We start from the raw sequence: 15,047 nt of genomic DNA, 5'->3' as shown, positions 1-15,047 counted from the left end.
CCCCCCAGCTCAGGGGGCTCGTCGCGCCCTGGATTCAAGGCCCGAGGTTAGCCCACACTCAGGGCTCGAGGCTTTAACTGCACGGACTTGGTGTGCGCCAGGGGCAAACTGACTTGTCTAGACAAAGACTTTCGATGCCCTTCAGTCAGCACCTACAAACCTTCAGCCTCGAGACCTGGCCGAGAGCTTCCCCATCCCTGGCCCGCCACCCCTTGCCTGTGGAGCCCAAGGCCTGTGTCCTCCAGCACCGAGGACAAAGGCCACAGTGACCCCCCCCAGCCCAAATTCGGTGACAGCCACTGCCATCCAACCCACGTGGAGCAGAAGTCCGTGCTCCTTCATTTTTTGGCTCAGCTGACAGGCAAAAACTGCGGCCCCGTTGTCCCTCCACACAGGCTGACAATGCTGCGAGCGGGGTGGGCCTGAAGCCTGGTGCAGGTTTTCCCAGTCCCCATTAAAGAAGGGGTTTGTTTAATGGGCTTTCTCCCTGGGGAAGCACGGGTAAGAGAAGAGCAGCCAGGCTCTCTCACTTCTTTCTACCCAGTCACCTATTTTTGTGAAACCTGTAAGGATTTTAGGCCTCCGCCCCATACCAAGTCACCAGCTCAAGTCAGCCCGGAGGTTGAAAAATTGTCGAGGACAGGCTAAAAGTGACCGAGCCTCATTTCTTGGGAAAGCCAGGGTAAAAAGAAACCGCAAAAGAAAAGATCTAAAGGAGGTGCAGAATGCATGTGGAGAAACACATTAATGAAAAAACAAACAAACCTCATATTGGCACAACTGCAGCCACTACCAGAGGTCACACGGATTCAACTACACCCCTGCTATTTGTTACTTACTTTTGTACCAAAAAAATAAAAAAAAAAGGAGAAGAAAGCCACAGACAAGCCTAGAGGAAGAAATGAAATGCAAAGGATGAGTGTGGAGTTTAGAGGAAGGGAGCACTGCAGGAGGAACTCACCCACATCAGATGAGTATGAGGGAAGGGTGAGAAGAACAAAACAAGCCACACGAAGAGAGACAAACCCCTTGAAAAGAGACAAACAGAGAACAGAAAATTCATCCTAGAAGGAAAGATTAAATGTTTAAGACATGAGGCACTACTGAAAAGTGATATTACTAGGAAGAACACTTTTAGCACACCTAAACACTGCGATAAGAAGGATTACCTCTACTATACCCTTATTCCATCGCACTTGTTTTTCTCCCAAATGACATTTACGCCTCTTAAATTATGAATTTAGAGGCAGCCTGCATAATCGGTTAAGAATATTATTCCTGAAGGCCTAAGGCAGCAAAAACATTCAAAACATTTCCCTCAAAACATCCAAATCATGAAATCGAGTATTTGTGGAAGAGAAGGCTGGCTCAGGCCCTCACAAGACTTTTTCTGACGTCGTGCAGAAAGGTTCCCGAAACTAGGTGGTTTTGCTGATGGCTGTGATTCAGACCCAAGTCCCTAGTCATTTCAGCGTGCTGTTTTTATCATCTTTCAAAACGGTCCGTAGGCACTATTAAAAGAAACCCACAGACTCCGGCACAGCAGAGGCGAACCCAGTCTGTGCTTTGCAAAGAAACCCAGGACCGAGCATCCCTGCACGGCCCCAGCCCTCTCCCACAGGAGCAGCACGGCAAGGTCAGGTTATGAGCTGGATACCCGGAGCACAATCTGCACAGGAAAAAAAAAAAAAAAGAAAAAGGAACAGCCTTTGAAGGTAGACGAGCTATTAAATTTTTACTAGGTGAAATGTTTACCAAAATAAATCTAGTCTTTTCCACTCTTCGTTATTATCATAACACATATGGTAACTGACATACAATTAATGGAGCTTTAAACCAAGAGTTCTTGGAAGGAAAACGCACTCTCAACTTCTCAGCTAGCCTTGATAAAAAGCCAGTTCCTGACAAAGTTCAGCAGTGCAAGTGGCTTTATGAGACTCCCTGATTACTGGGTACCCCCCACTCTTACGAGGCGCACCGGCCACAAGCAGAGGAGGTGAGGAAGGCTCTTCCAGCACCGGCACGGGCTCCGCAAAGCAGACTGCTGCCCAACAAGCCCCGCATGCCGTTTCAGACCAGCCAACAGCCCAGGCGGCGGCACCCACAACGAGAGTTTCGGCTCCTCCTCTCTTACGTGTATCCACCCAGCAGAGTGAGCTGATATTAACAGTATTGTGACATCTCAATACCCAAGGCTACTCGCTTCATTTCTGAACTCCCGAGGAGCTTTGAACTGAGATGATGTTGTTTTTACAGACCTGACGCGCAGTTCACATTTCCTTTTCCCATCTTCTCCTACCTGAGTTACAGAGACGGGGTGCTTTCAGCACAGCTCTGTGCAATGCAAGCATCTCTCTGTAACCTGGGAAGTAACCAGATACTTCCCAAGGTGTTCCACATATCTGCCTAACCTTCCCTTCTTCTTTCTGCAATAGGAAATCCTACCGCTGGGGAGCACAAAATAAAACTCCTCTCTTAAGCTTCCCCTTTCCCACACAGCCCAGTGCAACACCACCATAGGTACACAAAATCTATTTCCTTACAGCCTGAGTACACACTGACACACTCAGGTTATCAAAATGCTAGGAGATAGCAGCAGCAAAAGAAGAAGACACTGCAAAGTCACATCCTGGATGCTGCCTTGAAGGCAGCCAGGCCTTCGATCTGCAGATGGTTCCCTTGCCCACTTCTCTTTTCCTTTCCCAAATCCCCATAGAAAGTGCTACCGCCACACCCAGCGCATGAGGAAGCATCCCCAAACTCAGCATCTCAACCAGAAAGAAGTCTGGTCGATAACTAATATATTTTTATTCCTGAGGAGGAAACCAGAGCACTCTTCCATTACCTCAGAGGAAACCTAAGGAAAGGTAGCATTACTCAGGACTGATTTACTGCCTCCAGCCATTCATAAAACCATAAAGCCAGTGACATATAAAACAAGCAACTCATTCACAAGAGCTCTTTGATCTTAAATACAAATAAAATTAGGTCAATATTAAAGATTTTCATTCCTTGCCATATAAGACTTCCACAGAGGCTCAGGAAAGCTTTTCCCATCCACCTCTTTTAACACTCAGGTTATTTAGAAACTCACATTTCTTTCACATGACTTCAAACATGTCCTCGATATCCACTTGTCATCGCTCCAGAATTTAACCCTTAGAAGGCACAGGACACCGCACAAAGACTTCTCCAGGACCCCCAAGGTTAAGATCAGAGAGTTTTATTTTGTTTCACATGGAAGAAAGGAGGGAGCTAAGCGCTTAATCTGCTAAAATAACGAGTGCAGGATAGGCTTAGGGTGTAGCATCACCTTGCATTTTCAGTTTAGCATGCGTGATTGTGTTAGGGTGGCTTTCAAATTATATTTATTTGCTTTCTAAATCAACCAAGAGCTCTCATAAACAGCAGAAGGCCCCCGAAGCTATCACTGTAATGCGGTATCTGCTCATAAACGTCAATATACCAATTTTAAAGGTATTAGCGCTGATGTTTAGTCATGGTAAAATATCCTAATACCTGCCCCGCCTCCTTTACAGACAGCAACACACTTAAATGGGAGCAATTCAGCTCAGGGCTTCCTGCAAAAAATCTTTTAAACCTATAAACCCACCGTCTGTAAGGCAGCACATAGCAATCCTACTGCAAAACACGGGTAAAACACACAGAGGGACCAGGAGGCTCCCAGCACGACGTCCTCCTGCTCAATGCCCAAGAACACGTAGCCCCAAAGATGGTGGGGTATTAAGAGACCAGGATGCCAACACCCAGAGTCCTCCCTCTCTTTGGCCAGGGCAAGCATCAAAGCTGACCTCAGCTATCCTTAAGGCAAAGAAGGGATCGTTCCTGATTAAAGTGAGGACCTTCACATCCAGAGATTTGGATCCTACCTCTGCCACATATTTCCCGGGAGCAAACGGCATCAGTTCCCCATGCTGCTTCCCTCCCACACCCTCATTCAGAAGCAAGGCGCAGCGGATGATTTGAGTATCAGGGAAGAAGCACAGGAGAGCTCCGTTTCCTTCTGTGTTTGTAACGGAGATTTCCATGCCATTGACGGCTCGATTTAACAAACGGTACGGAATATGAAATTTCAAACAGTTTGGGAATGTCTGCTGCAGCTGCTGCAGGAACACGACAAATACTGCCTCCAAAAGAAAGTGTTAATTAGAGAAAAGATACTCAGATTTACAACAGATTGGGATTTAAAAATAAGATTCACAACCAGATTGAATTCTACTAGGCAAGCTTACAGCTACAGAGAAGCAATACAACAACGGGGCTGGAAAAAAAGAACAGGTTTGATGGGAAAGGATACCTTAGAGAAGAAGCACACCTTTGAAAAACACTGCTTGGATGTCAGGCACTTAATTACAACCCTTATCAACATCATCAAAAGAGTTCGAGTATTTCTGTAATTCTGTCCTGTAAAACAGTAACCCGGAATAAATGCACTCTCTGAAACAATGTAATTTATCCACACAGAAAAGATCCTGATGCTTAGGGTTGAGGGCACAGAGAGGAAACACCAGGCATGGCCTGCTTTTTCCGTTGACTCTTCCTCTGAACCTGCCTATATCGGAGTTCCTAGTCTTCATGTAAGAGCGTGGAGATACCCAGGGAAAGCACATCCACATCTCGGTAAATGCATGTAAAAATAGGTCACTTATTTACCAGTCCTTTGGGAAAAGGGACGCTTCCCTTCCAGTGATGGGAAAGACGGGGGTTACACTTCATTCACTTTCCCGCATCCACTTACAAAGGCAACTTCACTCCTGCTGTACACACCCCACAAAGAAGGCAGACTGCGGGAGCCACCACGTGCATGGCATGGAGCCGGGTCAATCTGCCCAGCCTCAGACACTGACAAGATCTACAGCTGAGACACCCAGCCTCGGTTCCCATTGCGATGAACGGGCACAGGCAGAGTCACGTAAACAGCAATTTACCTCACCCTGACGTCGGGGATCTCCAGAGACCGTCCACCTGACCTATTTCCCTCCACTACGAGTCCTAGAGCCCACTGCTCGGATTTAGACACGACACTCATCGAAGAGCCGGTAGGCAGCCCACCTACGTAAGCACCTTTTAAAATCCAAGCCCAGAGCACAGGAACAAGTTGTAAACGAACAACAGGACACGTGCATCTGCAGCTCGCGCTACTGAATGCGTTTTTTGCCTATCCGTAACATAACTGGAGAGACACGGCACTATCTGCTCGTGGGGAAGCACAAAAGAAATTCAATTAGAGCTTCCACTCAGGAAATACCTCATCATTACATTCAGACACCACTGCGCCAATTCCCCCGAGAACTGGTTTGATTATCGCAGTGGCAAAGGCTAGTGGCACTACAGCGAAGGCTCTGTCAGCTTTTTGATTTTCCTTTTGTGCCCCTACCTGTAAGGGTCTATAACTCAGCTACAAGTATTTCCTCTCGACGACAGCCTCGCGAGATAGGCACAGCTGTGCTTCCTTTTAGGTATTCAAAAGAGTTTGCCTTGGGAAGCACAAAAAAAAAAAAAGAAGAAGAAAAATAATGAGTTACCATCGTGTTCGTGGGGCCCCAGACTTTTTAAGATACACAAAAACAAGCACGGCGTAGAACACTTTACTGTAACACGTTAAGGTCAAAGGACCTTGAGCTTTTCTTTCCTGGTTTTGAAAACAAAACAACCCCAAACCATTAGACGGCTGCAAGTGCAGGGGGCAGGTTTTAAGAAGGTTTATTTGGTTTTGAGCTTACTGTTTAAATTGGAACGGTGAACTTTTTATCCACTGTCGTCCCCCACAGCTACTCTCACAAAATCCTAGGAAGAAGCTATCGAAACTACCGAAGCTTAACTAAAATCGGCTGTTGTGTTTTTAAGATTTCAAGTAATCTTTAACAGTTCCAAATGCAAAAATCCCAAAAAAAAACGCGTCAACTTTGAGGTCAACCAGCAGGAGCGGGACTATCGTGGTAGTAGTAGCCGAATTATTAACAATAATCAGATTTGTCGCAAGAATGTCAAGCTGCTGCCTATTTACCTATGTGCTGCCATTCTTTTACCTATGTGGTAATGTGGTAACAGGACCTCGCCAGCAGCCCCCCGGGATTAAGGGGGCACTCGAGGCGCATGGGCGCAGAGGAGGAAGACGATGAGCAGCCAGGGCTCACCACCACCGGCCCAGCAGTCACGCTGCTGACCCCAGCCCAGCGTGGACCCTCTCGAGCAGCAGCAGCAGCAGCAGCACCTGCCTCCAGGATGCGTGCGTCTCCGGCCCGTGCAGCTCCGCCAGGCACCGCCACAAGCCCCTGAGTCCCCGCAGTCCCCGCACGGAGAGCAGCTCTTATCAGCAGGCGATGGGGCAGCTCCAAAGGGAGGTGACCGAGGCACACCAGACAAGCGCTACAATACCAGTAGGGCTGCATCCACGTTCAGAGCTTTACCACGTTAGCTGGTTTTGTTACGAGACAGGCTGCTCGGGGCTTGCTGGCGCTTGCAGTGTCCTGTCGGAATGCCTACGATGATGACAGCAGCTACGGCGGCAGAGCAACCCAGGGAGGTGCAGCGTGCATGGGAAAGAACCACTTCGCCAGGAGCGTTGAACCATCGCCCCCGAAAGACGTCCCTCGTTCTGGCACATGGACACAGCGCAGCTAGGTGGGGTGAGGCGGGTCTCGTCCGCACAAAAACGTTGTGTAAATAAACCTTCCCCTGGCGTGCAGAAGTCCAAAGCTTGGCTGGCTAGTGAAAGCAGAAGGCTCCTCGATCGCCATGGGTAAGACTGATCTCTTTCATAATATATATGTATATTTATAACGTCCTTCTACTGGCAATGAAGCTGTCTTTTTCTTATATTAAGCACTTTCCTCCATGCTGCACGTGTTTCCCACAACCATGAATTGTCTACTAATCCTCAGCGTTTAAGCCAGCATCTCCTTCATCACCATCCGATTCCCGCTGTACGTTCACCTTCAACCAGGCTGCTTTTCTCTGAGCTGTGTCACCGTCTCCTCCCAGCTCCAGATTTTCCCATGCGTTTGGTCTTCTCCTTGTCAGAGCGATGCAAGATCAAGCAGGAGGAGGACATGGGAAAACCCTCAGGAGAAGTCAACGCCCCTCAGAAAACAGAGAGAAGCCCACTCCATCCGTACGTCCATCTGACCCTTACGCGTGGGCATCTCCATTCCTTGGTCACTGGGGTTTCAGGCTTCTTCGGTGGTGCTTTTCCCAGCCTTCCCCATCAGCAGCAAATTAAATCCAACACCCCCAAGGTCAAATGGCAGCTCTTCGTTGCATTCAGAACCGCAGCTCTCACTTGGCCGCGGGACAGCAAAGCCCAGGAGGGCAAAGGGCCCGCTCTGTCTGCAGGGCTATCGTGTCTCCAGTCTGCAATCGCTCCTCTTCCAGAAAGCAGCTCTGTCCTTGCTCTCGCGCTGAAAACTGATAGCTGCAGAGGTTCTGGCTGTCGAGCAGCCTCCTGCCACCCGCAGGAGATACACCAAGCCTTGCTCGGGGCAGGACAGAGACCAGGACCAAGGGTTTTGGAGGAGATGTCATGAGCTTCACGACAGCACGCTGACAGCGCTCTGCACTGTGATCGCTGCCTTATTTCGTGCCTCTGTGCGAGTGTTTCACGCTGCATCCACGGTAGGAAATATACTTTGACAGCAATATTGAGATGCAATGTTAAAATCTCCACATTTCCTATGTTCAAAGTTACCTCAAGACTCCCAAACAGTTTGCACGGCTGATTTTTTTTTCCTCCCCCTTCCTGTAGCTGATTACTTTTAGAACCAACAGCATCTTTTTTTTTTTGAGCCTGTGCCGATCTGAGAAACAATCAGGGACCCATAATGCTACAAACCTAAGGTATTTGATAAGAAAACCCCCGTGCAAAGCTTTGAGATCCCCTCCCAAGTCCACGTCTCGTTCAAGTGAGTTGAATTCCTTCCACCAACTCCAGTGGGAGTTGGACGGGGACCTAAAATAACGCCGTAGATAAGGATCTCACTGTAACTTTTGACTACAGTCAGGCTCACATTGTGCAAGTCGATGCTATTGAGCTTAAATACCAGCGTCAGCCAAAGGCAAGGAGAAACACTTCTGGAGGAGCCAGAGCATGCAGTCAGAAATGTGAAAGGGGGAAAACAAAAATGCCACTTTCCTCCACGGAAAACGTATCCCGAGAGAGTAGGTACACGAACTACCAGGCTAAAACCACGCTTGCAACAGAAAGCAGCATTTGAAAGGAAAACGACTGGAACATGATGTGCATACACAGACATACACTAGACCACAAGAGAGAAGTCAGCTAGCCTTCTGGCCCAAGGATTTTATACTAAAAAACGTACACAACGAAGGCAGGGAAATGAACACCTCTTCTAATACGGGATCCCCTTTGGGGACACTCCTCCACAACCCCCCCTTGGGACAGAAGGCGCAAACCTGCCGTTATCTCAGAGGCAAAAAAAGCATTTCTGCACGCTGCCATGGAGGCCCTGGGGCCTGCAAGTTGGTGACAAGTCACCAAAATTTCCATTGGCTGCATTTAGCAGGAGCCCCACCGATGCCAGCGGGGGGAAGTGGCTCAGCTAAGGAGAGCTGGGCAGAGGATGCATGAACACAAACAGCCAGGAGAGAGTGTCATATAATTTCAGCTGTGATTTTCTCCAGGTCAGTTGAAAATCTTCCTGCAGGAAATTAATAATAATAATAAATTCCTAGGAGTCAGCATAAGTCTCTGGACTGTATTTTGTTACATCCATCGCCTCGAAGCGCTGCGCACATCCAGGTCCCGAGTGCCAGGGCCCCTTCTAACAACATTAACAGAGGGTCTCTGCCCCAAGAGCCTGCCACTGGATTTGGCACAAGGTGCAGAAAAAGACATTTTGACAAACAGACAGACGGACCGGGGGAGGAAGAATGAGAGGGACATGTGGTTACCCACAATCGGCAGGTTGCTTTCTTTTCCCTTTTTCTTTTCAATAAAAATAAATATCAGTAATCCCCCCTGGCCACCTGCCTAGCTTCTGTATATTTAATTAAGAAGGATTTGAGCGATGGAGGACCGATCAAAAGTTCAGCAAATTTGGGGTAAGGTGGGGGGGGGGGTGCTGAGGGCCGCAGCTAGCCACAAGACCCAGAGAAATGCCACTCTCCATTCTCATTCCAGGCACCCTCTGCCCCTTCCTGGTTTCTCCACCAGTAAATTCCCACTTTGTGAGAGAATCCACGAAAAATAAGAGGAGGAAGGGAAGGAGAGCAGTTGGTAGTTCGGTGAGCTGGCCTGGACCCGCTCCTGAAAGCCAGTGACCTCAGCGATCCTCAGCACAGCTTGCCCTCACAGCGGTAAGACTGGAACTGTTTTCGTGTTTAACAAAATCATTTCAATCCACAACGACGGCCGTTTAGTAGCCAGAGAAAGAAAGGGGAGGAGGGAGCAGGAAAAAAAAATATATCTGCTGACTTGGTGCGGAATACCAAGCACGGGCCTCTCCTCCTGCCCCCCAGCACAGCCACCCTACAGGACAGAAAGCCCAGCAAGGCAAAAACAGAGCATCCTCAGCGTGGGAAAACATTTATCCGAGTTTTAATTTATTTTCAAATCAGCATTTAAACGATCGCATCTTACATCATTTCCTTTTATGAGCCAGCAGCTAGACAATATGCATCATTTACATGCACTTTTGGAAGGCTGCTACATAAATCAACAAAAGGAGCCTTCAGTGCGAATTAACTATTACGAGGCTCCTAGGGAGCCACCCCGGCCAGCGTTAAGGGCAACTGGGGGGTATCATCCCTAATTCTGAGCTTTCTGGTAGGCTCCTGGTATGCCTCAGATCTCCCACAAAGGCATCATTCCCCCCCCCCCCCCCCCCGCCAGGTCACTTCTGGATTACGGAGTCTATCTGGGAGCCCTACCAGCGCACCCGGAGCAGCTACCCGAAAGCGTCGGCCGCCTTAAAAACACACGCACGCACTAAGAAAAATAAAGAGAGAAAGTGACTGAGCGAGCAAACACAGCTCGGTCTCAACAGCAAAATTAATAAGCTCTGCACCTCTGGGAACGATCAGATGGTCCGGGCTTTAAGGTCTGCAAAATATCAGTCAATGCCTTTAACTCACAGGTCGTTTTTGCACGCGGAAAAAGTGAAGCAAACACCCAGCTTGAACCTTATCTCAAGGCAAAATTCAGACCCGGTTTCGTTTTGTGGGAGCAAACCTTCAAACGAAGCTTACTGCTGCATGAGAAAAAAAATACAATTTAACCACAGCAATGCTAAAAATGCTCCTTCGCTCTTCGCAAAAGATGGAAAAAAAAAAAGGGGCTCGTGAGAGAGCCCGTCGTTTGGCAAGCTGCAGTCACGCTGAAGCGCCCTGATAAAGCGGGACTGACTTCAGGGCGAAAGGACGCTGCCTGCGCTCACTGCCTTTGTTCCCCACGGCAGCAACAGGCACCAAGAGCCCAGCTGCACGGCACCGATCTTTTTCTGCAGAATCCCACCGGTTTGCACCTCACCAGCTCAGCGCCGTACCCATACGGGGAGCTGCACCCAGCAGCCACAGCACGGCAGCCCCCGAGCACCCAGCCACGCTCAGACCAGCCAGGAGGGGAAGATTCCCCAAACCCCAGCCGATGTCGGAGCCTGGCCCTTTACAACAGGCTCTGCTTGAAACCACAGAGGTAGCGGGGGTCTGTGGCCGGTCCCTGCCGCAGCAGCTCCAAGGTAAGTCCGCTGGCTGCAGCCCACCACGTTTAACCACTCGCTGTCTAACTTAAAGCAAATGCTGCTTGGGCAAGCTTGCCTCTCCCTTTTGTGCTGTCATTCCTGGGTGTTGGGCCGGCTCCAAAAGGGCAAACCACTTCCAGGCTGGGCTTTCGTTGCCGAGGACTTGAAATGATCGGCTGCAGAGCGCTGCTTTGCCCGGGGACACGCTGAGCATCCCCCTGCCCCGTGCTACACGAGGACTGCTCCTGTCCTGTGGGCGCACGGAGCTCATTTTTGCTCTGCTTCGCCTCCGTGTAACACGTTCTTTGTGACACAGTACTGACAAGGCTCCTTTACACACGAGCAGGGTTATGAAGATGAAAATTATGTCAGCTCTGTGGACTTGAAGCACAGCAGCCCAAAACTTAGTAGTTCTGAACATGCCACCCCAGGCCACAGGGTGGAAGCCAGCCCACTGAACGGCTAAAACCCCAGGGGCACCCACGCCGCCCCGTGTCAGGGAGCAGCTCTGCCTGCAACCAGGCGCCGAGCAGCCACCGAGGACTGCCCTCCTACCTGGTGTGGGCGTACGGGCACGTACATACAGCTAGACATACACATAGTTAATAAATAGCTGTTAACTACACAGAAACACGCAGCTAGACACGTCTGAGCCACCTGCAGCGAGCACAACCGGGGCAAAGGAAGGCAAACCCACCCCACGCGCGGCTTCCCAGCAGCTCGGGGCAGGCAGCCCCACTGCCCGCCGCAGGGAAGGAGACCCCCGGCAGGGCCGGGGCACTGCTGGTGCCACCCCCGGGGTGCCGAGCGGCGAGACAAAGAGATAAGCACAGAGATAACGTCATGCCCTCTCCCCGCGGTGGCAGGTAGCCAGCCAATCCTGCTGCCAGCGCCCGGGTGACATCAGCGGCGATGCCGGCGGTGCCGACACCAATGCCGATGCCCGCCGGTGGCAGCGCATCGCGCCGGGAGGGCTCGGAGAGGGGCTGAGAGCTGCCGGGAAAAGGGGCTTGAGGGAGAGGGAGGAAGGCAGCGAGTACAGGCAGGTTAAGCGTTGCTTCCCCTTTTCCCTCAGCTCCTCCAAAGCCCCCCGAGTGCACACATGCAGCTTTTGGTGGCTCTGGAGTTATTCTTCCTAGCAGCACGGTGGCTGCAAATAGTCAAACGCTACTGCAGGGCCTACCGGCATTTTCGTTTTGTAGATATATATATATATATATTTTTTTAAGAATAAAACCGAGTTTGAGTCACGAGAAGAAAGTTATGTCCACACCTCACGTACAAACAGATACAAAGCAAACACAGACAGGCGTGCACCAAGCGGCTGCGCGCGTCCTGACTTTTGCACCTGCCCCCCTAGGAAGGTCTGCCAGCTTCCACCGCAGAGCAGCACTCAGCCATTTCCTTCACCCCCGCCTTCAGTTACAAAGCGAGAGGAAACAGTTCTGCCACTTTCAAAACCGGGAGGAAGGCGGGGAAGCCTGGTGGCACAGGCCAGACAGAAGCTGCCCGCCGCTGCCCCCCAAAACCTCCTGGCCCTTCCGCATCGACAAGCACGTGTGCTGAGGTTTGCTCCTCCAGCAACGTCGCCGTGAGAGCTGCCCCACGCGTTAAGGAAACGCAAATTCACAGTTTCCAGGCTCAAGACAGTTAAACCAACCAGGACTTTGCTACTTAAGCCAAAGCATTAGCAAGTAAGCCGTGAAACAATGCGCCAAATTGCAATAATTAACAGGAGAGGATAAAGTCACACATTCACGCCCTGCGATTTTTCCTATGAAGGGTTCGGGTGACGCAAGCTCTGGAGCAGAAGGATTGCAGGAAAAAAAAAAAAAAAGATTAAACGGCCGAGCGCGGGCGGTGTCAAAGTGCAGCTCCCAACCCACTTTCGGAGCCGTGCAGGGTTTTGCAGCCCTTTGCCAAGCGGGGCAGCCTGGCCATTGCCCTCCCAGCCCCGAGATGCACGCTGCGGGGATGGGCTGCTGCATCTCCCGAAGGCTGAGGTTCACGCCCTCAAAACAAACTGACATGTGTTTCATTCGCAGAAGACGCACCAAAGCGCTTCGGCTAGTTGCCCCAGCAGCATCTCGCCGTCAGGGAAGCCTTAAAAATTACACCGCCTTGTTTATCAGCACAAAAAACCCCAAGCAGCTAGGGATATTGAGCTACTCTCAGTTATCTCGCCTTCCCTCTGCAAATTCTCCTCGCGTTTCTACAGTTTAAGGCAAGATCCTTCCGTCCGTAAGTATTAAGGCTGTGTGAATAATTAGTCATCCTGGGAGCTACCACTCGCTGCAAAGTCATGCAATCTCGAGATTTGTTTGTTCCACTGACTGAACATTGGAAAGGGGAAAAAAAAAAAAAAAAAAAAGGCAGCAGCCCAGTTTCACACCCACATGGGCACTCTCCCGTTTCTATTTTTTAAAGTCATCCACTTGCCGAACAGGTTATTCTGGGGATTCTCATTTTCACAAAACAATCTTCCCCGCTTATCTGATCGCCACCCTGCGTGCCCCCCGCCGGACCCAGCAGCGGGCCCCGACGCAGCACCGCTCGCCCCGGACCCCGCGGCTTCGGTGCTCCGAGGGTTTTCCAGCGAGGGAGCCGGGTGACAACCTCAGGGAAGGCCGGTGCCTTTGTTTCGAGCCGCAGCAGCAGCAGCAACTTCCCGTGAGGGCTCCCCGAGCGATTTCGGATAAGCCCGAGGAGCTGTTCCTAGGGCTCGGCCACGCTCTGACAGCGGCCGCCTGGCTCGGCCCTTTCTCTGGGGGCAACCAGGGCTGCTCCATCGCTTCAGGGGCGTGCCCGGCGAGGCGTTCAAGCCCCTTTTTGAGAAGCAGGAGCCGAAGGGCCGACAAACTCGTCACGGGCAGCGACAGCGCCAAGGCCAAGGCTTCTGTCAGAGACCCCCGGGCAGCGCCTGGAAGCCCGGCCCCGGCAAGCGAGGAGCGAAATTCCGCCACAAACCTTGTAGACTTGCCCGTACGTGCCATTGCCAACCACTTCCACCAGCTCGAAAATCCCAGCGGGGTCCTAGAAGGGAGGGGGGGGGGGCAGAGAGAAGGAAAAACAGAAGCAGGGGTTACGTTTCGGCCGGCCGATGGCTGCTGCCACAGCCCCAGCCCCAGCGAGGCGTGCTGCTGGCGGCGTGCAGCTGTTGCGCCCTGCTTTTCCCCGCACATGCCAACGCATGCAAACAAAGGAAAGCAGCCCAGGGCCGAGCTCACCCCCCCACAAACCCTTCCACCACCCCCCCGGGGGGCTCCCCACACGCCGGCCCGGCCCCGCCACGCAGCCCGACCCCGGCCCCGCTCCCCTCAGCGCCGACCCCAAGCCCCGCCGGCCCCCGGGGGGGACCCCCCGGCCGCTGCCCGCCCCCAGCCCCGGAGCTCACCCGCAGGGAGGAAAGGTCGATATCCACCAGACTTTTCGCAGGAGAATCGTTCGCCATTTTCCCGTCTCTTCCTTCTTTTCTTTATTTTTTTCCTTCTGGCGTTAAATAACAGCGACGCCCCCCCCCCCCCCCCTTCCTCCTCTCCTCCACGAAAAAATAAAAATAAAAAATAAAAAGCCGTGAATGGCGCGGGGCTCCTCTCCTTTTTTTTTTTTTTTTCTTTTTTTTTTTTAATCTCCTGCCCTTCCTTTCTTCTTCACCCCAGCCCCGCCGGGTTGAAACTCTTCAGCATTGGGAGGGGTTGGCGGGGGGGATGATGGATAGATAGATGGATGGTGGGAGGAGGAGGAGGGGGAGAGGGAGGTGAAGGCAGGCGGGGAGGGAAGGAGGGAGGAAGGGAGGGAAGGAAGGAGCGAAGGAGGGGGGGAAGGGGGTGCCTCCCGGTGGGGCTCCTCGGTCGCTGGGTGCCCGGCTGGGGGTCCCGCTGGGTCCCCGGGGCTCACACCATGTCGCGGCGGCGGCGGCAGGAGGAGCGGCGCCGGGGCCGGCAGCCTCTGGTGGCAGCCTCGCGGTGCTCCCAGCGCCCGGGCATGGCACGGCACGGCCCGGCTCGGCTCGGCACGGCCCGGCTCGGCTCGGCACGGCTCGGCACGGCCCGGTCACGCCGGCAGGCGGTGGCAGCCCCGGCCCCGCTGTCGCATGTGGGGCTGACGCCCAGCGCCGCGGCGGGGCTGGAGAGGGGTTTGCTGCGAGGCAGACAAAGATAGCCGGGGCGGAGGAGGAGGAGGAGGAGAAGGAGGAGGAGGAGAAGGAGGAGGAGAAAAGGGCTACAAAACACACTGCGAGCTTGAGGGAGGGAGAGAGAGAAAACAGCTCCCCCTTCCCTTCTCCAACAGGAAAAACCGGCGGAAACGCGCCCGCACCAAAGCACTTCT

General features: G+C 52.1%; 1 protein-coding gene across 9 annotated transcripts in view; it reads right to left on the bottom strand.

Annotated features, from left to right (window-relative positions):
- The window catches only part of MAP4K4 (mitogen-activated protein kinase kinase kinase kinase 4), a 154,524-nt gene extending 139,643 nt beyond the window's left edge, over window positions 1–14,881 (bottom strand). For all 9 annotated transcript variants that reach the window (XM_080601453.1, XM_080601454.1, XM_080601457.1 and 6 more), the window contains exons 1-2: window positions 14,113–14,881; window positions 13,686–13,751 (exon numbers count right to left, since the gene is read on the bottom strand). In XM_080601453.1, the coding sequence (XP_080457579.1) occupies window positions 13,686–13,751; window positions 14,113–14,169 (123 nt within the window). In that variant the 5' untranslated portion in view covers window positions 14,170–14,881. The remainder of the gene's footprint in view (window positions 1–13,685; window positions 13,752–14,112) is intronic.
- Between the last annotated feature and the right edge of the window lie 166 nt (window positions 14,882–15,047).

The sequence above is a fragment of the Anser brachyrhynchus genome (genome assembly GCF_964034855.1).
Source record: "Anser brachyrhynchus genome assembly, chromosome: 1".
In the NCBI taxonomy this organism is placed as follows: domain Eukaryota; kingdom Metazoa; phylum Chordata; class Aves; order Anseriformes; family Anatidae; genus Anser; species Anser brachyrhynchus.
Note: the sequence above shows the minus strand (reverse complement) of the source record. Positions and strands in the feature narration are given on the sequence as shown.